General features: G+C 38.0%; 1 protein-coding gene across 10 annotated transcripts; it reads left to right on the top strand.

The window, feature by feature from the left end:
• The first annotated feature begins 301 nt into the window (after nt 1–301).
• Nucleotides 302–27240, top strand: SSX2IP (SSX family member 2 interacting protein). 10 transcript variants are annotated; one of them, XM_069789110.1, is made up of 17 exons: nt 302–391; nt 817–945; nt 7151–7191; nt 8203–8238; nt 8854–8987; nt 9777–9943; nt 10198–10398; nt 12196–12306; nt 13584–13719; nt 15379–15454; nt 15532–15703; nt 19007–19157; nt 20667–20803; nt 21258–21431; nt 23842–23953; nt 26016–26136; nt 26346–27240. In XM_069789110.1, the coding sequence occupies exons 5-17, from the start codon at nt 8945–8947 to the stop codon at nt 26425–26427; spliced, it is 1683 nt and encodes a 560-aa protein (XP_069645211.1). In that variant the 5' UTR covers nt 302–391; nt 817–945; nt 7151–7191; nt 8203–8238; nt 8854–8944; the 3' UTR covers nt 26428–27240. The 10 variants fall into 10 exon arrangements, with proteins under 10 accessions (XP_069645211.1, XP_069645210.1, XP_069645209.1 ...); XM_069789109.1 differs by having other exon boundaries at nt 316–409; XM_069789108.1 differs by lacking the exon at nt 302–391 and adding an exon at nt 431–510.

The following is a 27240-nucleotide window of genomic DNA, read 5'->3' as shown; positions in this document are numbered from 1 at the left end:
CAGCGGGGCCCGCGCCTCTACTTGCCCCTCCCCGCCCCGTAGGACCTGCCAACAGGTGCCAAACGCGCAGCTACCGTGCTCGGCCTCACCGGCGGGTCGCGGCCGGTGGCGGAGCAGGTGCCGCCACAGCGCGGTCGCGCTGTGGCGGCACCTGCTCCGCCACCGGCCGCGACCCGCCGGCGGGGGTGCAGGCCCTTGTTGAAAGTCTCCTAGCAACTGCTCGGCCAATGGGAGCGGCGCTGGGGCGGGGGTGTGCGGGCGGCGGGGGGGTTAACGCCGCGGGGCCCGGCGAGGGGCCGGAGCGGTGGCGACGGCAGCTGTGGGGCGCGGAGCGGAGCTCGCTCGGGAGCCGCCTCTCTCCCTCCTCTTCCATCGGCAGCAGCCGCAGCAGGTGGTGCTGCGCGAATGGGTGCGCGGGGCTCCTCCTCCCCTCCTCCTCCTCCTCCTTCTCACCGGCGGCTCGGGAGGAGGGTTGCGCGGGGGCTGCGTCCCGCCTGTGAGGCGCGGCGGGTAACGGGCGCTCTGCGGCCGCTGGCGAGGCACGCGCTGGGGGGAGGGGGGCGGGCGGCGAGGCCGGGGCCGGTGAGGGAGCGGGAGGGCGCCGCAGCGCGCTGAGGTACCGGGGCTGCGCTGGGCTCTGCCCGCCCGCCGCGGCTGTGGGAGCCCGGAGCGGGGCGGCCGAGGAGAACGGCGTTTCCGCCGTCTGGGCTCGCCCCGGGGCGCTCCCTCGGCCGGGCCGGGGGAGGGCTGCGTGCGGGGGGAGCCTGTTTGGCCGCGGCGGTGCTGTGGATCTTGACCTGTGCTCCTTCTTGTCAGGCTCCGGCTGCTCCGCAGGGACGAGGGAGAGCTAGGGTAGCGGCTTGGCTTTGCCGGCTGTCCTCCCCGCTGGAAGGCCCAGCGTTTTGTTGATCTCGGTGAAGCTACAAGCGGCGGATGCTCGAAGAGGTGAGCGCCGTAAAGCTTTCTACTGAGTCAGAGAATTTGTGACTGCTCGGGTTTAGCTGGTAGTTTCACGTGATGTGAGAGTAGAGGTTCCATACAGGATTTTGGCTTTTTTTTGTTGTTGTTCTTTTAATTTTGTTTAAAAATATTTTTTCTCTATTTGCAGCAAAGCCCATTTCAATTTGAAGATCAAATCGTAACGCAAGATCAGTCTGTAGCATTACTGCATCCCCTATTTGTGTAGAACACTGCTGCTTTCTGTGCTGTCAATGAAATAGTTACACGGGGCTCCATATGCTACGAAGGTATGATAGGAATTTCAGGGCAATGACTTAAAATAGGAGGCATGTGAAATAAAATATGAATGTATTAAGTAAATTTCAATAGCAAACTTAGAAAGGAGACCTAGAGGAATTGTTTGATACCATTGATGGAGCAGGTTATAAGTATTTGGGGGGAAGATTTTCTTTCCGTTTCTTGCGGGGGGGCGGGGGGGAGCTGTGGTACTAGTATCAGTTGTCATTTGGACTGGTGAGAGCATAGGAGAGGGTAATACTGGGCTCACTGGGGTCAATATCTTGTCTCTGGTAGTGGCTGGCAGCAGATGCTAAGAAAAAGATTGTAAGTATAGGTTGGTTGCACAGCGATACTTTTATCTGTGTATCCTCCCAGTATACTGCAGTCTGGAGCTGAAGGATTTCTGAGCAGAGGTTGTATCTCTCTCTTTAAATTTAATAGCTGCTGATGGATGTTTTTCAATGAATTGGAGCCGTATATTTAGCATTCGCAGCAGCTCGTGGTGATGTGAGGCCATAATTTAACCGTGTTTTATATGGAAAAATGCTCTTATTTTTCAGCTTTTGCGCTGAATGTTTCATTTCATTCTGCGTAACTGTTGTGTTAAAAGAAGCAACGAATAATTATTTTCTATACATTTGTCCTATTTCTCTAGCTGTTTCCTCTTCTAGCTGAAAAGTCATAGCTTATTAGTTTCTTGTATGAAAGTGTTGATTGACCTTCTTGCACCATTTTCAGGCCTGTTCCCTTTTATACAGGGAAGGTTGTATCTCCGTGTGATATTTAAGCTGGGGGAGCTTAGTGTTCATACAGAGACGTTATTGTGATCTCTTTTCTGTCCTCTGATCCAATGTTCTGTGAAGTGCCTGTGAGTTATTTCCAGAGGACTAATCATAGTGACCCTGGGATCTCTTCCTGCATAATACCTAACTAGAGGCTGTTGGTTTAAGTATGTAGCAGAGTTGTCTTTTTCATTGTGTTAGTTTGCATTTATGAACATGGAATTTCAGCTGCTGATTTTTATCATCCATTTGCTTAGTATGAGGACAACCTTCTGCAGTTTTTCTTTCAATCTGGGTCTTTATTTCTCTGAATAACTCTGTACAGTACATGAGCTTTCTCACTTACCTACTCATCATCTTTTTAAATTTACTGAACAACAGGTATGCCTGCACAGACCCGTACGGGACTCTAATTTTTGTCTCTTTGGGACTTCCATATGATACACTTTCATATCTTCTCCTCACCCTTTTTTAACTTATTCCTACACTTTGCGCTTCCCCATCTATAATTGGTCATTAATAAATCCCCTGACATCTTAGTTTAAGAGCTTTTGGTAGGAAACATTTTGAAAGGCTTTTTGGAAATCCAGTTATGCTGTCTTGCCCAGGTATGTTGGCTCATTCCTTCTTCCGGAGCACTGTGGCAGACTTGTTAGAGTTCCTTTCTTCCACAGAAGGTATGCTGATGTTTCACCAGTCCTATTTGTTTGTGCTTACGAAATCTGTTCTATGACACTTGTGTTTTGCTCAAGAGAAACCTAGAATTTACATGAGAACTATTCCTTGAATTCCCTGGCAATCTTTAGAGAAATTAGTTGCAGTTACCATCTTCCATTCCATGCCTGATTTAACTTACAGGTTATATCCTACTGATACTTGAGAGTTTCATAATTTCTGAGATCTGGAATACTAGTTCTGGCTCTGCCCAGTGAATGTTACCAACTTTAGGAACTAGTGAGGTGTGGGGTTTTTTGGTGGTTTTGTGGTTGTTTTTTTTTTTTTTTTTTTTTTAAAGTTGTCTTCTTGCAGAGACAGCCAAACTATGAAGTTTGGCTAAAGTTGATCTCAGGAAAAGGAGGAGGAACTGCAGAAGACAGTTCCTAAGGTTTTCCTCTTGGGTATCTGTGACATGGGGAGGTTTGGTAGCATAATGTTCTGCTCCAGCTACGTGTAGTAAGCCATTTGTGAATGCAAACAGAGGAATACTATTCTGAAGATTAACAAAAATAGTGCTATTGTTTGGCAATGGGAAAATGCTAATGTGAAAATCCATAGTGTTAGTTCAAAATGGGGTAGGAATTTGGGAGCCAGATGAAAACATTTCCACATGTTTCAATTTTTTCAGTGATTGCATTAACAGAATTTCAGTCATCTGTGTATGTAAAAGGTAGAGTTGAATCTTGAGGTAGTAGATCAGATCATATTCCTTGTAACAAGTGTTTGAGGCAAAGACCATGACGCAATGATCATCGAATGTTGAATTTTATCAGGTGTGAGGGTATATTCTCGTGTGGTTATACATGTTGAGAAGATCAGATAAACATTTATTTTCTTAAAACTCTTGATTTTTTTTTTTATTTGTTTGTTTTTGAAGTAAAATGGCATGGAGAAATGTAGTTGTGATTTTCTGAGTATGATATGCTCAGAATGAAGTGGAGACTTAATACCCGCAGGCTAGGTGGTTTGACTTGCCTTTTCATGTTACTTTTGACAACATTGAGAAGTTTAGCTGGAAATTTGCCATTACTTAAAGTTCCCATAGAATGTGGTAAGTGGAGGGATTCCTCCACCCCCATTTTGCAGTTAATAGAATAACGATTAAATTGCCACAATCTTGTGAATGTGGGAGGAAAGATCTGGGGTCTGCTTTGATTGCAGGACCATCATTAAAATTACAATATTAAATAAAGGTCACTAAAACTGTAATAGATTTTTAGAGGAAGGAATTCTTTCAACTATACAGTTATCACTGGATATGATATGCATATTTTAGTGCTAACTGTAAACTGTGTTATTAAAATAGCTGTAGAGAGAGAGTGTCAAAACTCTAGGGAGGAAATGCATGGACTTTCATGGTGATTACATGAATTAAAACAAGTATGTTTCTTACAATGTTATCTGGGATAGACTTGTAGATCGACAATGTCATAACCAGAGTGTACCCTAAATCTACATAGACTGATGTGTCTTTGGGTCTGTCTGGATAAGAGCCATCTGTGTGGCATCTGTGGATTACTAGACAAATGTATAAGCTTTAAGCAGATTCACAGCTCCTTTTTGGATATAATTTTAGTAGAAGGAACCATATTGCCCTTTAAGTAAATGCTAACTATGCCCCCCTCAATTTTTATAAGTTGAACTATATACATGTCACAACTTTTAGTAGTATTTGAAATATACAGAGAAGGAATGTTTGTTTGACAATTTCTGGTTGATACTGACTTTTAAAACTTTTTTCCAAGGCATTGTGATATTGGGGACAGGTAGAAACCACCTCTCCAAAAATTGCCTTTCCCCATCCTCTGCCTTAGGGGGGAAAAAAGTTTTCTTGGTTACCAGATACTGCATTTCCCATTTGTGTCGCACCCTGTGTCGGTTAGAGATGACCAGATGGTGTAATATGATCACAGCACAGTGCTGTGACAAGTGATTATCTTCTGATTGAATGAGTTTTACAAACCCAGTTACAACTACTCTTTTTTCAAGTTTAAGCATGATATTAAGAAATTCTAAGTATGCTGAGTTGTGTGAAGTTTATAATCCTAACTTCTTGCTGCTCATGGTCTTTGCGTTGCAGTATGATCTGAACTCAGCCTTACTTAATTGGATTTCTGTCTTGAATCTTGGCATATTCATTGTCAATCCCTCCCCTGTCCCCCAAAACAGAACAGTAATTTTAAGAACAGCTACTTTCAGCTCTCTAGGTTTGTGAAATGTACTATTTTTGAAGTTTAATCTAATCTTGTTCTTGAGAAGAAAGATGTATTTGTTAGTGAATCATGTAGGAGTTTGTGGAACTATTCCTGTAGATTTTTGTCAAAAAATTCCCCAGGTGCCTTTCTAAGAATCAAGTTCTCATAAGTTATTACCATGACAGCTCTTATTTTTTTAAGTTCTTTGGGTTTTTTGTATTTCACTTGTTCCGACAAGCACTTGAATGGCTTGGTTTGATTACTGCTTCCTTGGTATTAATCAAGTTCTCTGTGATTTTAGTGTGTTTTGGGGAGATGTGTGTGTTTGGAGTTTTTTGTTAGTTTGGTTTTTAATTTCCATTTGCAGTGGGATGGCTCTGCAGTTATGTGCACACATTTGAAATTGGGTTGCAGAGGCTCATTTTTTGACAATCCATCGAAGTCTTATCCACTCCAGGACTTTCTTGCTTGGGACACGAAGTGACAATTGGCAGAATTACATCTAGCAAGCACTGGGTCATTACAGGTTTTTGAACCTGTTGGTGAAGTAACTGCAACAAATCCTTGTGTACAGAGAATGGGCACAGAATGAAAATCATTAAGTAGTTACAGAAGTTTGGGCTGTTCAGTGGTTCTTTTTTCTCCCACCCGCAGTCGGTCAGATTTTTGATGTTAGTATGAGATGCTGGGAAACGGTGAAATTTGACTTTTTGCTTCCTACTGCATGTTTTCCCAAGCAGGATTTGAGGAGGGGGAGGAAAAAAAAAAAAACACCACAACAAACCAAAACACCCCAAAAACCCACAAAACCTTCTTAACTATTTTTGTTTGGTTAAAGCCTTTCTGTGTTAACTAGGATAGCCTAGGGAGATCCCTAAAGTACTTCTCAATCTTACGTATTTTATTATTCTTCCATAATTACACAAAATACTGCTTCAGAGTTACACATTTTTGTCCTCTACGTGAATATGTTCTCTGGTACATTTTGGTGGTTAAAGAGAGCATTGTAGTGTACTAAAGTGCAGTGTACTAAAGGTGAAGAGTCCCTTCTCAAGACACTGTATCTAAACTAATTTTGCATCCATCCTGTCTTCATCAGGAATGCTCATCTTTAGCTCTTGCATACTTCAGTGAGGCTATTCTGAGCCACGTTGCTCCAGGAACTGCATAGACTGGGAAGGAAATGTATCTGATGGGTCTTAATCACCAGATAGCTTTAGAAGTCATGGCTGAGGTCCTGAACTGGCAGTAGAAGCCACGTGGAACTGATGAGATGATCTTAGCATGGGACTAAAGGCTTGTAGCATTCCCATTTGCAGCTGACACAGGATTGTCTCGTTCTGCACATCCGAATTTAATTCTAAATACAGTATGTAAAGATGATTCAAGTAAAAAATGCTGACCACTCCCTGAAATGATTACTGCTTCAAAGCTAGTGCACTTGTTTGATGACACATAGCTATTTAAGATACCTTAGGGTAGTGGTTTAACAGCTGAAGGAAGTATTTGAGTTTGGTGCTTTCCAAATCTTGAAATTGCTGAGGGTGGCTTTTAATCTGATGTATTAAACAGTGTGCAGTGTACTGCAGGTGGTCTTTTCAAGACTAAAGGCTCTAGAGCCTTCAAGGTTGATTAATGTGAGAAGAATATAGTTGCATTATCTGGACTTTATTGTACTGCCTATGTGTCCTTGCTTTTTCTGTCTTCACTAGACATCTTTCTGAGCCTGAGTTTGTGTGTTAATTTTCTTGTGTCCTCTTGGTGTACCTAGAAACAGTGCATCACTAGAGAGTAGTCTTGATAAAGCATCTGCACTGAATGAATCTCTCTCAAATTTAGAGAGTCATTGCATTCCCACATCTGGACTAGTCGGGTTTCTGCTTCCAGTCAAACATCGTATGGAGTTGTAGATGCTGTGTCAGAATAGTATTGTCAGTGTAGAGAGACCTGTGGGTTGGTAATACTGTACGTTCAGGGAATTTGGATGATAAGATCTCATAATGGGTATGCAGCCTCTTAAAGAATAAAAGCTGGTTTGTTTGAAATTAATGGCATATCTGAAATGTGAGTAGTATTTTTGTGGACTTTCCAACAGTCCTTAATGGAATTTGTGTGTCTTGAGTTTCTTAACAATCTTTTGAAATAGCAGGATTGCAATGCCAGTAATGAGAATATACTTGTAGTTTAATTTGCCTTCTTTTTCCCTTACATTTGCAGGTTTCTCTATCTGATGGATCCAACAGAAACGAAACTAACATGTAAGAAGTGTGTCCTCTTAATCCTTAGTTTGACTTTAAATTCCATTTTGAAAGCACAGTTGTTTTGGATGGGTGGGGAAAAAAAAAATTGCCTTGCAGATTTCTGCTGTGAAGTGACTTCTTGTCTTTAGAATCTGAACCTTTGTTCATTTCAAGACATCTTGGTTTTAGAAGGGAAAAAAGTTGAAAAATGTGCATAAGTGAATATGGGCAGAGAGAAAGCAGAAAAACCCATTTCTTAAACAAGAACAACCACTAGATTGTTGCATTGATTGTGTTTTTCTTGCTGCCTTACGTGTGCTTTCTGATATGTAATGTAGTAGTTTCTGCAAGCTTTCAACTCATCTGAGGAATAACTATTTACCTCTTTTCCAACTAAATTTATGAACCTGGAGAAATACTCGTCCAGCTGGATATTGTATTTTCTAATGCTGAGCATTCTGTAATACAACTGTACACCAGTAGATCTCTTAAAACTTGCTGTTACTTCAGGCACTGTGTTATGTGCTTTGAAATGTTGATAAGGATTCTTACACTTTCTCTGTTCTCAAGAGACCTTATGAATAACAGAGCACACTTCCCTCCCTCTTCCTTTCTCTTTTTCCCCCCTAAACGATAACTTTTTCCACAGTGATAAAAATACAGGGGTTTGGTGTCAGAAATTTAGAAGTTGCTTATTCAGAGTGTGTTTATTGGAACATTAGCGGGCGGTTAGGGGAAAACACCCTTGTGCTCTAAAAGTCTACAGAGTCCATCTAAAACTGACTTGAGATTTTGTTCTGAAGTGCTAATTTGAAAAGGTGGAAAGTTTATTTCCCTGAAGTATCATTGTTCGTGTAACAGCTGATGGGTTATGCTGTTCAGCTCTTAAGCATCCAAGCTGGATTTTAAGTTTCTGGCAGTGTGGTAACTAATGGCATTATGTGCCTTCTTACTGTGCAGTGGAGGTAGGGTGTGGGGACAATCGGTTTGTTCTTCCTTATGAGTGTGTGACTTTCCTTTGGTTTGCAGAGGGCTGGTGCTGTACTGAGTGGCTGTGCCAACAGGGTAAGGCTTCTATTTGTTTTCTTCAACAGTTTTAGAGATTCTGCAAAGAAGCAAGCAACTTGCCAAGGAAAGGCAATATAACTAAATGTATAGGTTAAGTTAAATGTAAATGGTAAATACTTATTAGAAGTTCCTTTGCCTTCCCTCTGCTAATATATCTTTTCCAGAGCCTTTATTATCCTTTTCTTTAAGTAATAATCCGACTCAGACAGATTTATGTTAAAAATTCACGTAAGTTTATCTTAATAAAATTGCTTCCTGGTTGTATGGCAGGAAAATATTCAATACTTGGCTTGCTGTGTTTTCTCTGCTGTATATCAACAGAAACAACTGAGTTATCTACAGTGTGAGTCTTTATTATTTTCATGTATGCATGGCATTTTAGCTTTAGTTAATGGTTTACAAGACTTAGTTAAGTTTAAGGCTTACTAAATATAGATAGGTGCATCATTTTTACAGCATAATATCTGCTGTGCTTACTGTGTTCTAAATGCTGTGTAAAGAAGCAGAAAAACTTCATGTGGCTCAAGTCCAGTAGTCACTCTCCTATGCCTGCTTTAACAATAGCAGCTAATACAGCTACAAGATTAATCTAAAATGCTCTTGCTATTTTAGGAGATGCCTACGTAACACACGTTGCCAGCAATTGTACTAAATACTTCACTGCTGAACCAGTTGCTCAGGTACCCTGCCTGTCTTTGTTGCTATGGGAGATTGGAAGACTATTACTGTGCCAGTGCTGTCATCAGGTAAACTGGTAATATTTTGAGTTCAGTGGATTTGCTAACTTTACCAGTGATGTTATAGCTGCTAAAGAGAGAGAGATTGGAGTTATGTGCATGACATACTTGACCAGTTAAGCAGAATGTTAAATAATGTGTAGTATATACAGTGCCTTGTTTTGGATTGAGTCCTTCAGAAATGCTGCTGTAAAATACCATCCTTTCACATACATATATATATGTATAAATGTTCTAAGACTTTTCAGTCACACTTTTTTTTTAATTGCACCTTTTGGGATATCTTGTGTTTTCAGAGGTTTCTTTACTTGTTCTAAATTCTATTACCTTATAAATTGATTAGAAATTTATTAAAGGAGTAAATATTTCCTTGCCTGCTTCTACCTAGCGGAAGAGTAAATTATAGCATACACTTAATATGAATAAGGATATCGTACATTCTGTAAGAATTTTCACTAAACGTACAGCTTTTGCACCTGTGTGTAAAAAAAAAAAAAAATCGTGTGGTAGCATGGCAATTAGAAAGAAAGGTTGGGCAGGTTTTTTTTTCTTGAAGAGGAGTAAAATTAAAAGATACAATACGTTAAAATGTTATTGAGTCTTTAAATTTTCAGTGGAAGTTTATCTGTGTTTTCATTGTGAATTGTTTATATCATTTTAGATGAAATTCTAAGCTCTAGACTTGTAAATTTCTGTAAATAATAATTTGAGTAGTTGGAGGGTTGATTTTTTTTTTTGGTATGTGATGTGTCCTAAACTGTTAGCCCTGACTTGTTTCTTAATGTTTTTAACTTTTAGATAGCAAAAATATCTTTCAATATACCTCAGAAAAAAAGATATCTCCCCCAAGCATGAACTCACAAGTGCTACGCTTGCCACTGCCTTCATCCAAAAGCATGCACAGCTTTTTCAGTGCCTTCTGCACAGAAGAGAATATTGAACAGAGTATATCGTATCTCAACAGGGTAAGCCAGATATTGTTTATTGGAGGTTGTGTGAAGGTGACATTAAATCAATTGTGGTAGTAAAGATTCACGGGATTAGGAAGGCTTTTTTCTCAATGCTCAGAAGCCAAAGTTGGTGGGGAATAGGATTCCTGCCCCCCCCTCCCCCCCCCCCCCCCCCCAGGATTTCACCCAATATTGTTTCTCTCTTTTGGAGAATTGTGAGAGATTGATCCAGTTATTTATTCCCCCCCCTCCCCCTTGTCTTTTACCAGGAATTGACAACACTGGGCTTTCCTTCTATTTATGCGGAGTCCAAAGGAACAGAATTAAATTTAATATCTATCATAAATTGCATGAATGAATTGCTTGTACTGCAGCACAAGAACCTTCGAGCTCAGGAAGAAGTAGAAATGCAGCATCTGAAACTGGGTAGTGATATGGATCACTTACAGAACTGCTATGCTAAATTAAAGGTAGAAAATAAGATAATTTCACCGATATTATGCAGCATTTATGTTTAACAGATACTGTACATTTTTAACAGTGAGTGCTTTTTTGTTTTTCTCCCCAGTATTAATCTGCAATTGTATTTTTATTTGCATCTTGGGGTTATTTGAAATATTTTTCCACTTGAAAATTCCTTAAAGTTAACAAAATATGAATTAACGAGAGAACTGAAAACTTATTGAGAATTATGGCCCCTTTAATCAAGGAAGAGGGAAAACTGTTTGGATTGGAAGTGTTAATGCATGCTGTGGGTGAAAATGTTAAACACTTCAGTTCATATCATTCAGTATCACTTAAAAGGATATGCCCAGCTCTAAAATATAAATTCCCAATATAACTGCAACCAGTAAAGGTGTAGGTAGCATTTCTAGTGTGTGTCACAGGGCCATTATCAGTCTTTCTCCATATTTGTAGCTTTTTCCATGTATTTTTTTGTTGTTGGGATTCCTTGGATAGCCGACTACAAAGGCTCCTTGCAAGAACTGCTCAGAAGCTGTTGTCAAAACTGAAGTTACTGAGCTTCATTTTATCACAGCATAAATACATAGTCAAGCCAGTCACTGTGGAGTAGCTGATGTATTGGAAGTTCACAGCCTATGCTACTTCATGGGTACTTGTATGGGCAGTCATATTGGTGTTGTATTTCCCTTGATTCTGTCAAGAAAATAAAATTTTTAAAAAGATTTCAGTGCATGATTTGGGGCCTTTTAGGCTTTTTTTCACTAGGGCTGGCTAGCACTGTCCCATTGACAAATACTGCTGTAGATTCTCAAAATCATAGCAGTCCTGCTGAGATGGGTCATCCATGTAGAAGCATTTCAATGTGACATGAACAATCATGTGTAACTGCACTCATTTTTATACAAACACTCTATAATGTTAGGTTCCAGAACACTGCAGTTGCTTTCCCTAGACAAATGGCTTTAAGGTGAGGCAGGAGAAAACTTGTTAGTATTACTTCAATTCCAGGGCATTTAATTTAGTTGTCAGCTTGTAAGGTTTCTCGTGCAAATTCTTTCAAATACCCTGCAGTAATCCTCTTGACTTCCACTATTGTGTTACCTGTATTCTGATGTGGTTTCCTTAGAAGTTCTTGTTCCTTAAATATCTCTACACATTTGTAGCTCACTACCTGTACAAAGAAAAAGAGCTTGTATATGGGGTTTGGCTCTGTCATTTAAGCTGGCAATTTCAAGTTTGTTTGAGTCCTAGATTTGTGGAGAAAGGTTTCTAAAATGCTAGTTTTGCATAATCTGTTATAATGAGATCATCTGTCTAGCCTTACTCTATATATGTGAAATGTCCCATCTCCTTTGCTATGGCCACAGTCTGCTGATCTGTGTTAATTGTTCCCTTGATTGTTTAACAGAAGCATTCCAGTAATACTGTAGTCCAAAATTCATACAGATTGCTTAGTATCTGCCTCACTATCACAGTATAGATATGCTTGCAGAATCCTGACTTAATGAAAAAGTAATAACTGTACAAGAATATCTGTTAAACACCAAGCAAATTTTTGTTTCTTGTGAGCAAGAGTGTTTCTTGTACTGGAGAATCATCCTTCTTGCTCCAGAAAATACAACTAACTTCTTATTGAGAATGCAAGAGAATCCCCAAAACATCAGAGATCAAATAATTTACTAATTTACTTCAAGTGAGGTGGTTTGGCAGTTTGGTTTGGGTGTTGTGTGTGTTGGGTGGGGGTTTTTTTAATTGCTTGGTATTAATTCTTACTGATACTGAACTATCAACACTTTTTCTAGGAACAGTTGGAATTATCTAAAAGGGAGATAGTTGGACTTCAGGAAAGAGACAGACAACTGCAAAGCAAGAACAGAAATTTGCACCAGTTACTTAAAAATGAAAAGGATGAAGTGAGTTTTCTTGTACATTAACACGAGTCATTACATAAATATTCAATAATGTGGTTTTTTGCAAGGAGTCTCATAATTGTTCACTTTGAAGGCTTTTTCTGTTGGTAAATGTCTTTCACCAAAGTGAAATTGACCTGTTGCATATAGATTCTGTAAGGGATAGGTCCAAGATACAACAATGGTAGAGAGTACTGCAGAAATGCACATGTACAGTTTTCTGAGGCTTTATATACTTTTGAGCATAGCTTTACCTTAGAATGTTTAAAAAGACCAAAAAGTAGGAGGGGGCAACAGGATTCAGTCACATCCTCAAAGCTATGTGTATAGGAGCTTTTCTTTGTTTGCTTTTGTTTTGTTTGTTTTGGTCATGGTTTGGGTTTTTTGTTGTTTTTTGGTTTTTTTTTTTAATGTTGTAGAGGAGAGCAGAAGACTAAAAAGAAGGGGAAGTATTGGGGAAACGCAGCCCAAAAGCACAGTCTCATTAAACCTGGGAGTCTTGGAAGAGCCAAGATCAGAAAACACTTTGACATCCAAGACACTGCTTAGCTTGGGATTTGTTTCCAGTGTGCTCCTTTCCCCCCCGCTGTACTTTGCATGGCTTCTAAGTTTCTGTGAATACTCTGTTCATAAACATATTCATACAGTTAGCAATCACCATACTATTTGTGTCCAGTGAAGATCCTAAAGTTCCAGCTTAACATATTGAATGTGTTGTATGTTTGTAAGGTTAAAACTGACGATTCAAAAAAACCCCAACACAACCCAGGCATTGATAGTACAGGCCAAGAATGTGCTTTGTGATATGTTTTAACGTTCTTTTAGACCAAATGGGGTAGTCTGTTTTCCAGCATCCTGCTGCCCAAAAGAAGAGTTTATTATTTTTTTTAGTGTAAACCTGACAAGCCTACTTTTAAACTAGATCCTGAACATTAATTACTGAAACAAAAAATATGTCTTTCGCTGCTCTGTTAACTAAAGATGTTAAAGAAGGTTATGTGAATTGCAAGAACATGAGTTCAGTTGTACTTCAGAGGAGCTATAGTATAATATGTTGCTTATGATGTTGGTTTCTGCAGAAAAACTAAATTCCCTGAGATAAGTCTGAGGTCAGAATCCATGGGTTGGGAGAGTTCTCCAGATTAATTTTGTCACTTCCTTTCACCAGAAATACAGTTTAATAGAAGAGTCATTTTGCTTCATGTTTTTTGGTTTTCTGAAGAAATTTATGTACTTATGCTTTAGTTGAAGAAATACAGGTTTTGTGGGGTTGCTTTTAGGTACAGAAGTTACAGAACATAATTTCAAGTCGAGCTACACAGTACAATCATGATATGAAGAGGAAAGAAAGAGAATATAACAAATTAAAGGAACGCTTACATCAATTAGTCATGAACAAAAAGGACAAAAAGATAGGTAAGCAGCTCTGAATTTTACTACAGGAAAATAGCATGTTCTGTATGTTAACAATGTTTATATTTGGTTCTGGGTATCTGTAAAGTCAATATGGCTGCCCTCTTGTAGATTGTTTTGGGTTTTTTTTAGATATTAAAATCTTTTATGTAAGATTTAATATTTCATGTCAGCTGACTGTGTAAGGCTAAAACTTCTGTGTTCCGTAAGATTGTTTACCAAGCGCAAACCAAGATGGAGATATTCACAAAATGAGGGTTTTTTTTTTTTACTAGGGAGAATTACTTGGAATTAATTCCTAAGCTAGAGCTGTGTCTCCTACTTTCTTGCTACTGCTGCCATCACAAGACTTTGGATAGTGTCATAAACACTGTATTATGCCTACCAGGTCCAGTTGGGAAGGAACACTGCATGAGCTTTTTTCCCCTTGAGATACTACAGTCTACTTCTGTTAACAGTAAGCGATGAGAAATTAGAGAGGAAGTAACATAAGATAGACATAGCATCTAGTGCTATGTGAAATGAGGAAAAAAGAAATCTCCTTTATCATATAAGTACTTTTAAGTTGTGCTGCCCAAAAATTGTGTTCAAGATATTAATCAGTGCTGTTTAGCATGAGTATAGTTTTCTGTGGTGTGTTGCTGAAAATAGGCATCAGTGTTATGTAACAGATAAAAATATTTGCACCTCTTGATTCATATATCTGGCTTTAGAGTATTTATATAATTTTTCTTCAGTGGAAGGGAGGTCCTGCTCATCCTCTCTTATCCCTCCTGCCACCCCTGAAACCTGCAGCTGTTTGCCAACTGTAGTGCATGTTGTATTTTAGTAAGCTGGTTTAGTTCACTAAACCAGAAGAAAACTATTTGTGTTTTTGCCAAGTTGGTTTTCTGCTGATTTAGTTTTCTGAAAGTGCTTGTGGGTAAGCCAGACCAGGTTTGGACACTGTAGCAGGAACACCTATTTTGGCTACAGAAAGTCTTTAGGTATCAACTCAGTATAACTCTAGAAGCCTCACCCTGAGGTCAGTGAAACTTATTTGTGGCATGTTCTTGACCCCCTAATACTAGCTCACGTATCAGTGAGGTCAAAATAACAGTTTTTTAAATCTAGTTACTGTTTGCTTGATAGCTAACTAGAATTGAAATTGGACCACTAATCTGTAGTAATGTGTTGTTTTGGGTTTTTTTGTTGTGGTTTTTTCTTTGTTTGGTTGTTTTTTTATTTTTTTTCTTCAAATGTGGACAGAAGGTTTTTTTGTTTTGAGGAACACCTTGTGAAACATCACAAAGTTGCTTACTCTAAACTGGAAATAAAACTGGTATGATTGCCAGAAGAGAGGTTAGAGTTGATACACCATTGATATAAAGGCTGAAATAGGGATAAAGGTGCCATTAAGAAATGCATTAAAAAGATAAGACAGGATGAGAATATGTCCCTCTGAGTTTCAAAAATTATCATCTTTCCTTGACTATCTTATTCTTACTTTGTTAAGCAGGGCAATGTGTTTCAATATGGGTCTAAAGATTGAGGGGGATATTTGGGTAACGTGGTCTCTTGACAATAACTACACGGAAATGCTAATAGGTAAATGCAATGACATCTGAATATTTATATATTTGCATGTTGTTTCATGCTTTGAAATGTCCTTTTCATTTGTAGCTATGGAAGTTCTAAATTATGTTGGTAGAGCTGATGGGAAGAGAGGTGCATGGAGGACTGATAAGACAGAAGCCAGGTAGTTGTCTTAGAACAACATTAATTGAAGTCTATATTATGGCTGTTACGTTGTTACTGTAAGATTGCTTCTTCCAGAAATGAAGAAGAAATGTACAAAGTTCTGTTAAGTGATTATGAACAACGCCAAAACCAGCTTTTAGTGGAAAATGCTGAGCTGAAAAAAGTTCTTCAGCAAATGAAGAAAGAGATTATTTCACTTCTCCCACCACAGAAACAGAAACCTAAAGAAAGGCCTGAAGATGGGCCAGTAAGTATTCTTCAGTTAAAATTAAATCTGTCTGGTAGTTTGGTATAGTGCTGGAGTAATTTGATCATTAAGGGGGGGAAAAAAAAAGGTAAACTTCTTGTGGAACTTGTGGATTGCACATCCTGTGCTGTGCTTGAAATCCATTGGTGTTTATACGTTCTACTCTCTGTGAACAACACCCAGTGTATTCTTCCCAGTCAGTCAATGGAAAGCTTGAAAGTATACTTTGAGTAAATTTTCAGTGCAGTAGGTACCTGTATGTAATTCTATATAACAATGCGTTTTGGATTTTGTTTGCCTTCCATACTGTGTTGATGGTAGCTTTCAAGGTGCTTATGCAAAGACACCAGGCTTCCCATAGAACCCATGGGTGTGGAGGACTTGTAATTAGGGTGTGCTGCTGTAGTACATGGATTAGAGTAGCTGTTGGTGCCTTTTACAGAGCTGCTGGTATGTTCAAGGAAAATGTTTGATTTCCAAGAAAAATGGTTTGTGGAGTTTTCTGTTTCTTTTGTTTCCAGGTTTTAAGTCTTTCTTTGTTTACACAGGATACCTTATTTTTGTGGAACTGCATATTCATTTATCGAAGAGTTTGTTTATTCCTTTTGCTGATTCCTTGCTAGAAGTTGCAGTTCTGTTTTGATCTCAGAATGAAGTAGGGAATAATCTAGAAGGTTAACTGAGCTTTCTCTTAGCAATAAGAGTATCCCTGGGCATAAGAAAGAGTTGAAATACAGAAAACATGCATAAAGGCTAGATTCCAGGAATCATTCAAAATTGATGGTGTACTAGTAATAGGATATTAAGAGAATATGGATACTCTACAGAACAATGGATGAAGTGTTTCTTATTACAGTAAATAGTATGTGTTGGTACGTAAGCATATGTGTAGATGGAGCCTTCCAGAGTGTGCTGTTACTGTGGAATCTAGTGCTTGCCATACAGAATGTCCCCTGTCCCTCTCGAGTTGCTTTACTGCTTCCTTTACTACTGAGCCGTCTCGGGTGCATTGTCCAGCCCCAGAATGTGCTATGTAGAAGAGCACTAGACTCTCTTCAGCCACTTCTTTGTAAGATGTGAATAAACTCTTTTCTTGCCCCCTGTACTGTGTAGAATGACTCCCATGTGTATTTAGTGAAGTAATCAGTAATGTGCAGTGTTCTTAACCTTTACCTTAAAAGTTCATGTAGGAAGTCAGTAGATCTAATTATTACTATAGCTTAGCAACAAGAAGTTGATCTTCAGTAATGGGTGTTGGGTATAATTTGTAGTATAAAGCATAATTGGGTACCAGTTCTGTAAATGATCCTTCTGCTTTTAGGATTTCAGTGAGGCCAGGAGTGTTTGGCACAAACTTGAGTACACTGGTGAAAATCCAGCTGTGGGAATGGGGTCTTTATGAACTTGCTCCTTGAAACAAACTTGAGGAAAAACTGGGACTTAGTGCTCTGAAATTCACTGTTCTTGGGTGATTAGACAAGTATTTGTTAACTATTGTAGCATTAATAGACTACTAAGAAAATACTAAAAGTTTTTAGTGCACTGAAAGTTCTGATTAGTTCTCTTGTAATAGTACTAATTAACCAAACTAAGCAAAGCAACTACTTCTAGACAACAGTAATTTCTAGTAGTACAATAATGATAGAAGTACTTACTAGATGCAAGTCTCAAGTAGAGTTATTTCAGTGGGTTGTAGGGTGGTGTGGGGTTTTTGGTTTGTTGGGGGTTTTTTGTTGTTGGGGTTTTTTCCATTTAATCTATTTTATGCTTTCTCTAATGTCATGCCGCTCTAGAATTGGAGATAGCAGTGTCCCTATCACGACAAAAAACTTAGGGTTTTTTTACATTTGTCAAATTAATATAAACAGGAAGAATGTTGTCAAAAATTATGGTTTTGCAAAAGTAAATTATTTATTTAAGACTTAGTCTATCCCACAATGCCTATTTTACATAGATTAGCTTTTTGTTTAGAAATACTGGTTTGCTTTGTGAATGTCTGAAGATAAATTTATATTTAAAACATTGCATCTGATAGTTCATGCTTGTTTGTTTATGCTCTTAACATTTTGGTATGAAATCTGAATTCTTATTGAACGCCTTGCAGAACAACAACAACAAAAAAATCCCCCAAAACCCCCAACAAACATTGCATTTCTACTTAGAAATGCTAATTCATATTGATTCTTAGAAGGAAACATACACCTTGAAGTGTGGCAGCTAATGATGTAGTTGCATCATTTATCACTTTGCTTCCCATCACAGAATAACAGCCATGAAACCAGCCAGACTGTCATGTTATCACACTACTATAGAGAGACCTATTCCGGACGGGGCTTTCATTGTGTTAGCATATATAAATATATGTAAAGGAATAAGATGTTTCTTTATGAAGTGACATAAAACTCTTTAACCAACCAACCAATCCCTGCCCCCCTATTCCCCCCAAAACAACAACAAAAAAACCCAAACCAAAATCCTGTGGGTTTTTTTAATATAGCTGTTTTGCTCCTTAAGACCTCCTGTGATCCGGGTTTGAAAGAAAATGCTTACTGCATTTGTAAATGAGTTACTTTGATGCCTTTGAACCTCCTAGTTTTGTACTTCCTATCCCATTTTTCTTACCTCCTATTAGATTAAGGGCATTGTATAGAATGGTTTAGATGCTTGAGAAGAGTGGATTATTCATGCCAGATATTCAAATGGCTATAGCTTTTCAATTTAAATCTACTAAATTGTCCTGGGCTATTCTTCTCTCAGCCATTTAGATTTTTGTCTTAGCTCTTCGAGATAGCGTTCATGTTTGATGTTTGAACAGTAGTGTAAAATGGAAGTGGGAGAGGGAGGTGCTAGTTCTGCTCTACTTTTGGTGTGTTGTGGGTATTTTTATCATGGAGAAGAAAAAGGCAAGGGCAAATTACTTAATTCTCAACAGGAGAAAATATTTGTCTTAAATTCTGTTCATGCTGCATAGTGAGTTTATGAGCACCTATTCTTAAGTTCGGCAGCAGAACTCAGCAGTCTGAACTCTAGCTTGAAGATGCATGAGAGTGAGTGAGTCTTGCTAGCTGATACTCTCTGTGGTGGGGTTCTGGGTACTGCCAGGTCACTTCTGTCTCTTCAGCATTATGCTGTCAGGGAACTGAACTCCCTGACAGGCAAATTTCCTTGAATGGGAAAATCTTACCTGTATATAAGGGTTTTCCTTCTCTTCAGTAAATTAAATCCATGTACATATTTAAATAAGCAAATACATGTATTTGGAGTAGTGGAGTGGTTTGCAGCTTCTTGTTTCTGCTTTTACAGGTGCTGTCAGACCTGGAGGAAGATATTGGAGAGTTAAATAAAGAGAATATGTGGGAACTGTCTTGTGAAACTGTGCGAGAGCAGCTTACCAACAGCATTAGAAAACAATGGAGAATGCTGAAAAATCATGTTGAAAAGTTAGATAACCAAGGTGATGTTTAACTGTATTACATGTACATATAAAATGCTACTGATAATTCCATTTGGTATCATGCTCTTGGGGTTTACTGACTTAAGCTAAAAGGAAGCTAAAATGGAAGGAATTGTGACCTGGTAGACTTTCTGAAAGGGCTTGTAATTGGCATTTTTCTGTGTGAGTTTTAGCTGTAGGTAGTTAGGGAAGCAGTTGCATACCAAGCCTGTTTTCATGAGAAAGGACATGATTATAGTTTGACACAGAAAACAGCAACTGTCTGAAGAAATAATTATTTTTCTCTTGAAAGTACATGCCTGTAGTAATGCTTGTTGCCTTTCCCTACCTTTTTGAGATGTTAAGTAATGCAGATGTAGCAATTTGAAGTAATTGGATGCAAAATATGTAAGTCCTTTTCAAGAGTCTAGGCTTGCCACATCCATACCTCTGAGGCTTTTTGTGGCATTCTAAAGTGAACTGGCTGATGGTATAGTGCTGGACTCTCCTCATTTCCAGCTGTTAAACAGCATTAAAAGATGGCTAAAAATATATAAAATTCTTTCCTAGTATTATTTTCCCATGCAAGCAAATGCTGCTGCTACCACAGGGATGTTTGCAGTCAAGAATAAGACTGAGAAGGTCACGCATGCAATTGCAAATAAATGAGCAGATGGTCTTTGGGAATATGTTTATACCATAGAAAGGATTTTAAGAACACTTGCTCTGAGTAGTACTTGTTTTGGTATAACTTACTGAAAAAATAGTTGTAAGCATCAGGAAAAAATTTTCATATATTTGCTGTTTTCTTGGAGTCATGTTTTTGTTTTTTTGGATTTATAGAGATGACCATAGTCTAGTCCTTTAGGATTCAGTTAATGTTCAAACACTGGCATCAGGGGATCAAACTTGGCTCATTACAATCAACTGTGATAGCTATGCATGAAATTAAATAAAGCAGTATGTAATTATACAAAATACATTTTATTCCTCTCTAATTCATTCCCTTACGGGGATGAAAATATGCACACAATGTTTGTTAGCTCAGTTTCTCCTTCACAGGACTTGAAGGAAAAGGCTTTCTTTTTATATCTGTGATAAATATAGTTACTGTCATATTTTTATGAACACACAAGCCCTTCAAAAAAGGGCTCAGAAGAATAGGCTAACAGCATGTCAGTGAAAAGAAGTGTTCAGTTGTCTTGATTTTTCTTTTAAATAACCGCTGAAACAAGCGGGGGTTTTTGTGGGACGGTTACTGCAATGCAGACACTTGGTTTACCATGGGGAATGTGAAACAGCTATGTTTTCATTAGTACTTTTTTTCTGAACTGGATTTTGTGCATAATTACATGTGTAGCACCAATTCTGGATCTCTTGTCTCTGATAGAAGTGCTTTTGAATACACTGTGTATCTGTCTTTCAGGATGAAACAAATACAGTCTAAAACCTTTTGCTATTGCTATGAGTCCCTGATGTGAGGAATTTTTTTTGGTTTTGTTTTAAGTAGTGCTTTTTCCCCCCCCTTAGTGTCACGTGTGCATTCAGGAGCTTTGAATGAAAAAGATGTCATTTCAAGAGAAGACCATGAGCTGGAAACTGAAAAGCTAGAGTTAGAGATTCAGCAATGTAAAGAAATGATCAAAACTCAGCAACAGCTCTTACAGGTAGTGGGCTTTAATTTTGCCTATTTTTCTCAACTGAATCTAAGTGTGTGGTTTTGTTTTGGGTTTTTTTGGTTTTTTTAATGTGCCACTCTTCTCACCTCTGGGCCTTTCTCCATTCTTTGATAGTGCTTTTAAAATAAAATATCTTAATGGTTGGTCTGAGTATTGGTGCACTAGTGGGTTGGTTAGTAATTTAATGAGCTTGTAATCCTGGTAGGAATAATTTGGGGGGATAAACAAAGGTAAGGAAGGCTGATAAGGTCAGCTGCCTGAACAGGGGCATTTTGCTTGCCATCTGAAATTCTGCCCCCACCAGCCACCAACTTGATACTACATGGTTTCCATATTAAACTTCAACCATTTTTCTGACAAAACTGAACCTGTGGAAATACTGCACCTCTTAACAGTCACTCCCAAATTAATGTTTGTGTCTCTTGTTGCTTTATATCTGCAGCAGCAGCTTATGTCTCCGTGTGACGATGATACCACTCTATTGCTACAGGACTGCTATTTGTTGGAAGAAAGAGAGCGTCTTCAGGAAGAATGGAGACTATTTCGAGAACAAAAAAAGAATTTTGAGAAGGAACGAAGAAGTTTTACAGAAGCTGCTATTAGATTAGGACTTGAGGTATTAGAAAAGTGGAAGGGTAATAGAAAAGGGAACTTCTATGGAAGATGAGTTACGATTGTTGAGTAGTTTTACTGTTATGCACACTGAAGTGCAGTCATCCAACAATATCTGTTTGCTAATGTCTATAGAGAAAGATCATTCCCATACTGTATAACACATATCTTTGGTCATTTTAGGAGATCATTCTGTTGGCATTTCAAAAAACCAAGGTTTTTTGTGTGTATTGGAAAATACAGTTGCTGCAAATGGAATGACCCATTTTTGTTTCAGCTTTTGAAATATCTAAGTACTTCCAAAAATCAGTCCACTTATTCATTAAATGATTTATTAGATGCTGCTTAAGTTTGGTTTCTTAAAAAAGCAAGGCCTATGCAAGTTTCAGTCAGGTTTGGCTGCAGGGTCAAATTCTCAAAGCTACTGGATTCCTAAACTTTTGTGAAACCAGTGACTTGCAGAAATGCAAAGTAATTGCTGTCTTTCCCTTAGTAGGGTCATTATCTGTTCTGTTCTTGTAGTTAAGCTGGCCAGTAAGTACACATACTGGAAGGCAGTCAGCATAGATATGTCTCTAAAAGAGCTCTAGCACGTGTGTCCTTTGGTCTAGCCAGTAGTTAGGGCCAAGAACATGAAGGGGCTTAGAAGTTCAGCAGGGAAAGGAGGTTGTGATGATGTGGTGATGAAACTATGATGGTACAGATATGACAGGAAAAAAAGACATTGAAGGAAAAAAGGAATGGACTTCAGATTTATTGCTTATGGAACTGCTTGCTTTGACATGCAGAGAAGAAAGTTGGAGTGGGATGTGATTAAAACTTTTCAAACTGTGGATTCAGTTGGTCAGATGAAGGGAGTACTGTTGTTCACCAAATCTCTCAAGATTAGGGCTCAAGGGAACTCATAGAAACTGCTTGAAATTAAGTTTAAAATGTATCCCCCAAAAAGTATGTTTTTATATACTGGGTAGTTGATTTCTGGATTTTGCTGCCACAGGGGATTGTGATAGCAATCAGTACCAGCAGGTTCAAAAAGCAGTTGCCTAAGCCCATGAACAGGACATCCACAGATGGGTACTAAAAGAGGGGGGAACAAAGGGGTGCCTTCCAACATCTCTAATCAAATGACTTTTGGGGCTGGGAACCTCTGAGGGAATGCACTACAGAATGTGGCCGGGTTCATGTGATCTCATAAATAGCATCTCTTGTCGCCATTGTTGGAGACAGAATCCTGAGCTAGATCGACAACTTGTCTGACTCAAGACAGCTTTTCTTTTTTTTTTCTTTTTTTTTTATTCTTATGCTGTAAAATGTATTGTAAAGAACAGAAAGAACTTCAGATTTTACTTGCAATACTGGCACAACAGTAGTTCACGTGGTGACTAATATTGACTCAGACCACTACATACATATCTGTATGTATTCTTCAACTTTTATTTAATTTTATTGGCATTTTAATGAGTTTGTGAATTTCATATTGGACCTAGAATCCAGCTTTAAAAGACTTGAGCAATAATGACTGATAATTGTTTGTACATAAATGTTTAGGATTACATTGCAGCATAAGCTTAACTATCCATGCTTCTGCTTGTTAAAATGCTTAAGTATGAAAAAGAGGAGTAATGCTGTAAGCTTTGTAGGTGTTTGCAAAAGTTTGCGTTGGAGTTCAGCTTGCTCTATTTTTTACTGACATAATAGAAATAATTTTATATCATGAAATTATATAAATTAGAATAAAAAATAAGTTTATAAAAATTATAAATATATCACTTTATACAATTATTTTATATATATTATTTATGTAATGTCCTGTTTCACTGATGGGTTTTGGAGATGAAATAGCTTATTGCTTGATTCCACAGCCATTGGATCTCTTGGAGGTTGTCTTTTAGCTGTTATTTTCCTATTCTGTGCTCAGAGTGACTGGAAAATGAAACAACCCCTTTCTTCCTGCCCCGGTTTCAGATGGAAGTAATCAGTGCTGTTTTCAATGTCATTTTTATCTGTTTAGGAGAAGGCTCAGGGTTGAGGTTTAAGCAGTAATCCTTACTGGCAGCTGCCCAGAAATGAGGGCTACCTCTAAGAGGTAGGGCTGCACTGAGAGGGAAGGGGAGCATGGGAGGCAGCGGTAGGAGAGTGTGTCACTGGAGCGGAGAACAGTAAAATGAAAGGATTAGTCAGACCTCTGTGAAACAAACCATGGGGTCTGGCTTGTAAATAAATACCTCCTCAGCTAATCCTTGTTGGATTCAAAAGCTTGCTTACATGACTGTAATTCTGTGTTAAACTGCTGGGTCTCCTTAATTACATGGACATGTTACAACTTTTGCTTTCCTAGATAGAATAGCATCAATTTAACATGGACTAAGCTTGTTCCTGTAGTCGTAAGTGTAAACTGTCATTTCTTTTCCTAGAGAAAGGCATTTGAAGAAGATAGAGGAGCGTGGCTGAAGCAACAGTTCTTAAGTATGTCTACTGATTACAAGCACTCTGAAAATGTGACAACTCCACGTGCCTTCTTAGGAAGCAAGTATTTGGTTCAAATTATGTTCTTGTAATGTGTTTCTTTTCCCCCCCCTTTCAACTAGAAGATGCAAATATGAACAAGGCTATTAAAAACCTAAAACTTCCCAAGACAAATTTTACCATATATCTGTATCCTTCTACCTGTCAGGGTAACTGATGGTTCAAAATCCCTTTTTAAAAAGGGAATCATGATAACTCCCTCCCTGATAATTACTTATGTAATGAATTTATATTTGTGAAGCGACCTGGTGAATGTCAAGTACCTGACAGCACAGCCATTAAGAATGGGGAACTTCTACAATTACTAAATTAAATTAAATTTGATCATATTTATTGCCAAGGCAGTTGAAGAAATCATGACCTGTAGAGATCTGTATAGATTAGAAACAAGTTTTGGAAATGAGCATTATAATGTGGGGATGCCAGTATTAATTATTTGAGATGAGGTAATATTAAACATGTGTACACAAACATATTCAGTAAAAAACCCAAATCCTTTTGAAAAAGAAATAGTGAAAAGAGCATAATGATAATGAAAATAAATTTGAGCAATAAACGTTTGCATTTGAAGATTCAAGTCTTCATAAAGGAATAATTTCTTCAGAAAAAAACCCAAAAATATGGCTATACGACATATAGGTTGGAATAGTGTTTTTACTGAAAGTATTTTTTACTTCCTTTCTTCTACATTTTTTTTCTTTTTCTTTCAAGTTGGTAAGCTTATTTCCCATCCCCTTGTGCCTGAATATGCATGTGCAGTGTTTTGGCCTTCACCACTGAGCCTTCAATACTTTCTAAGGAGTGGGGGGGGGGGGGTGAGGCCAAAAAAAAGGGACAGGGGAAGAAAAAGTAACAACAATCTCTGTTAAATAGATTCTTGTTGTGGCAGCCAACATTTAAAGATAAATGGGTGAAGCACCTGGCAAGTAAAGATAGCTTGAATTTGTGTTCTTGTTAGATAAAGTAGCCTGCCTCATGTGTTCTGGGTTCTCCTTGTTTCTCCTCTGTGCAATTCCCATAGCACTTCTGTAAGTGTGAAATGAAATGATCTTCCACAGTAGGAAAACTTTTAGAAACAGAATTGAGACAGTTTGGCTGTTGCTTATGAAGAATGACTTGATTTAGTGATCTGTGAGCAACTTAAGATCTGTTCATTGTACACTAAAGCTTTTGATTTGTAATTGCCTTTTTCCAAATTCTAGTGTTTCTGGATGTACTTAATGGCATTCTTAAAAAATGGCATTCTTCAATCGTATATATCCTATTCTTAAGCTACTGGATAATAGTAATAAAACCAAATATAGGTCTGTCACACAGAGAATCATACTCCATTTGGATATTACTCCACAGGTTATCATTAGAATTGTTGTTAAATTTTCCTTTTTCACAACATTTGTCCAGAAGTTCTTAATTCTGTAGTACTGTGATGAATACTGTAGAATACAGAATCATTCTATTTTTTTTCCACTTCATATGAAAGCTTTGAAATCTAAATGTGAGGAAGAGTTAGTGGGGATTGATCTGGCTCTGCCAAGTTTGGCCATGTCTTTTCCATTGACTTTCGTGATGGTTAAGTTCATATAAATGCTAAGGCATCTAACTTACTGCTTTTAATTTTTTTTCTATACCCTGACAAGTTTGCAAGTTCTTATGTTGGTGGTAATTACTGCATGTGCATGCTGGAGAAGTTTTTACTTAAGGAGTAAAAAAGTGTTATCAATTGTAAAGTGAGAAACTACATTTCTGTGACTTTAAACTTGATATCAATATGACTACTTGCAGCAGTGGTCATGTATGTAAATGCTTAATTTTCAAATTTAAAATCCTAATTTTAACATAACTTCATTCAGTAGCATTAAGTGTACTTATAAAATCTTATCACAGATTTATAACAGTAAGTTTTCCACAGATCTATAATAACAAGATTGATTATTATAGATGTGCTGTAAGATGTTTGTGTGTAGTTAGTTATTTATTTTAAAGCAGAAGACATAAAAGAAACAAGTCCTTCAAATGTTTTTGGTTGCACTGTAGCTTAACTGATTATATGTTTCTCTCTTAGGTTCTGACCAAGACAATCAGTTAGTGAAATCTACATCTCAGCAAAGAAAACCTTACTGTACGTTGAGTGGTGCTGTTTCAGCAGAACCTTGGCAGACATCTCAGTATATTACACGTAACAGGTATTTGAAATGATGTTGCAGATGGTTATTTTTATAGTGTTAAACTCTATGTAGAGCACAGACTAAGTTGTGATAACTTACAGAAAGCCTAATCTAAGGCTTATGATTGATATATAGCAAAAATGTATTAAACATCATATCATAAAACCAGTGTCATGTTTCTACCCAAAGCATAACTTATTTGAGTTTTAACATTCTCTTTTTCCCAGTTCCACTGCTGCATCAACAAAACCCGCTGGAGATAGCAAGCCAAATCAGTGGGTGGAAAGTGACAAAGAAGAAACAGAGTAATGCACAAAGTCATGGGAAGACTCCAGAGTTGGCACTCTGCTATGTAGAAACTTGCACATAGAACATCTGCCTTAGACTTCCTAGGGTTGGCTGCTGGGTTTTTTGTTTAGAGATTTGTTCATAAACTTATCATTCTAAAGTAAAACAGAATGCTGTGAGTTTGATTATTCTTCTAGAGGATCATGTGGTGATCTGAATTGTGGCATGTGTGTGTGTATGTGCGTGGACATGGCTTTTATTTTTTAGACCATTTTTTGCCTCTTTCTTGCAACTCTTGAAAGAAGATAACTTAAAAATATATGAAAGCTTTGATATTTTTCTAGTAACAGAAGCTCTGATTCTGTGAATGAAGCAATGGTCTGAAACTTTGACTGTAATGAAATATTGGATCCTAATGTTACTTTTTATTACAGGCAGAGATAGCACTTTTAGAAATCGTCTAATTATTGGAAACATTCATTTATGTCTCAAGTGTAACTGGCATTAAAACTTCTTTTGCCTCAACTTGAATGTACAGTATACTGTAGATTTTTAACAAAACAGGTTCTATATTTATTGTGTGATTTGAAAATACCTCTTTGATATTTCAGATGACTTAAAGTGCAAAATCTTTATATATTTGTAAATAGACAAAGCGATTATGCTGAGAAACCATGAAATGAAACACACGCATACATAATATTATTTTACATGGCGTTTTAAATTGTTTTATAGTGATACTCAGTTTACAGATGCATTAGGACTTTCAGTGGTTCAGTCAGGAACCAAATTATTTCAAATGTGAACAATAAATGTGTATTCTATTCTAAGAAA

This window comes from Haliaeetus albicilla, chromosome 8 (assembly GCF_947461875.1).
Source record: "Haliaeetus albicilla chromosome 8, bHalAlb1.1, whole genome shotgun sequence".
NCBI classification, from domain to species: Eukaryota; Metazoa; Chordata; class Aves; order Accipitriformes; family Accipitridae; genus Haliaeetus; species Haliaeetus albicilla.
Note: the sequence above shows the minus strand (reverse complement) of the source record. Positions and strands in the feature narration are given on the sequence as shown.

What these genes read in the sequence shown, in the direction of transcription:
- SSX2IP (XM_069789110.1), top strand. Translation starts at nt 8,945, where the DNA reads ATGGGAGATTGGAAGACTATTACTGTGCCAGTGCTGTCATCAG. An exon ending in ACTGATAAGACAGAAGCCAG is followed by an intron (nt 15,455 to 15,531) that starts GTAGTTGTCTTA and finishes TGCTTCTTCCAG; the next exon opens with AAATGAAGAAGAAATGTACA. An exon ending in CTCAGCAACAGCTCTTACAG is followed by an intron (nt 20,804 to 21,257) that starts GTAGTGGGCTTT and finishes TTATATCTGCAG; the next exon opens with CAGCAGCTTATGTCTCCGTG.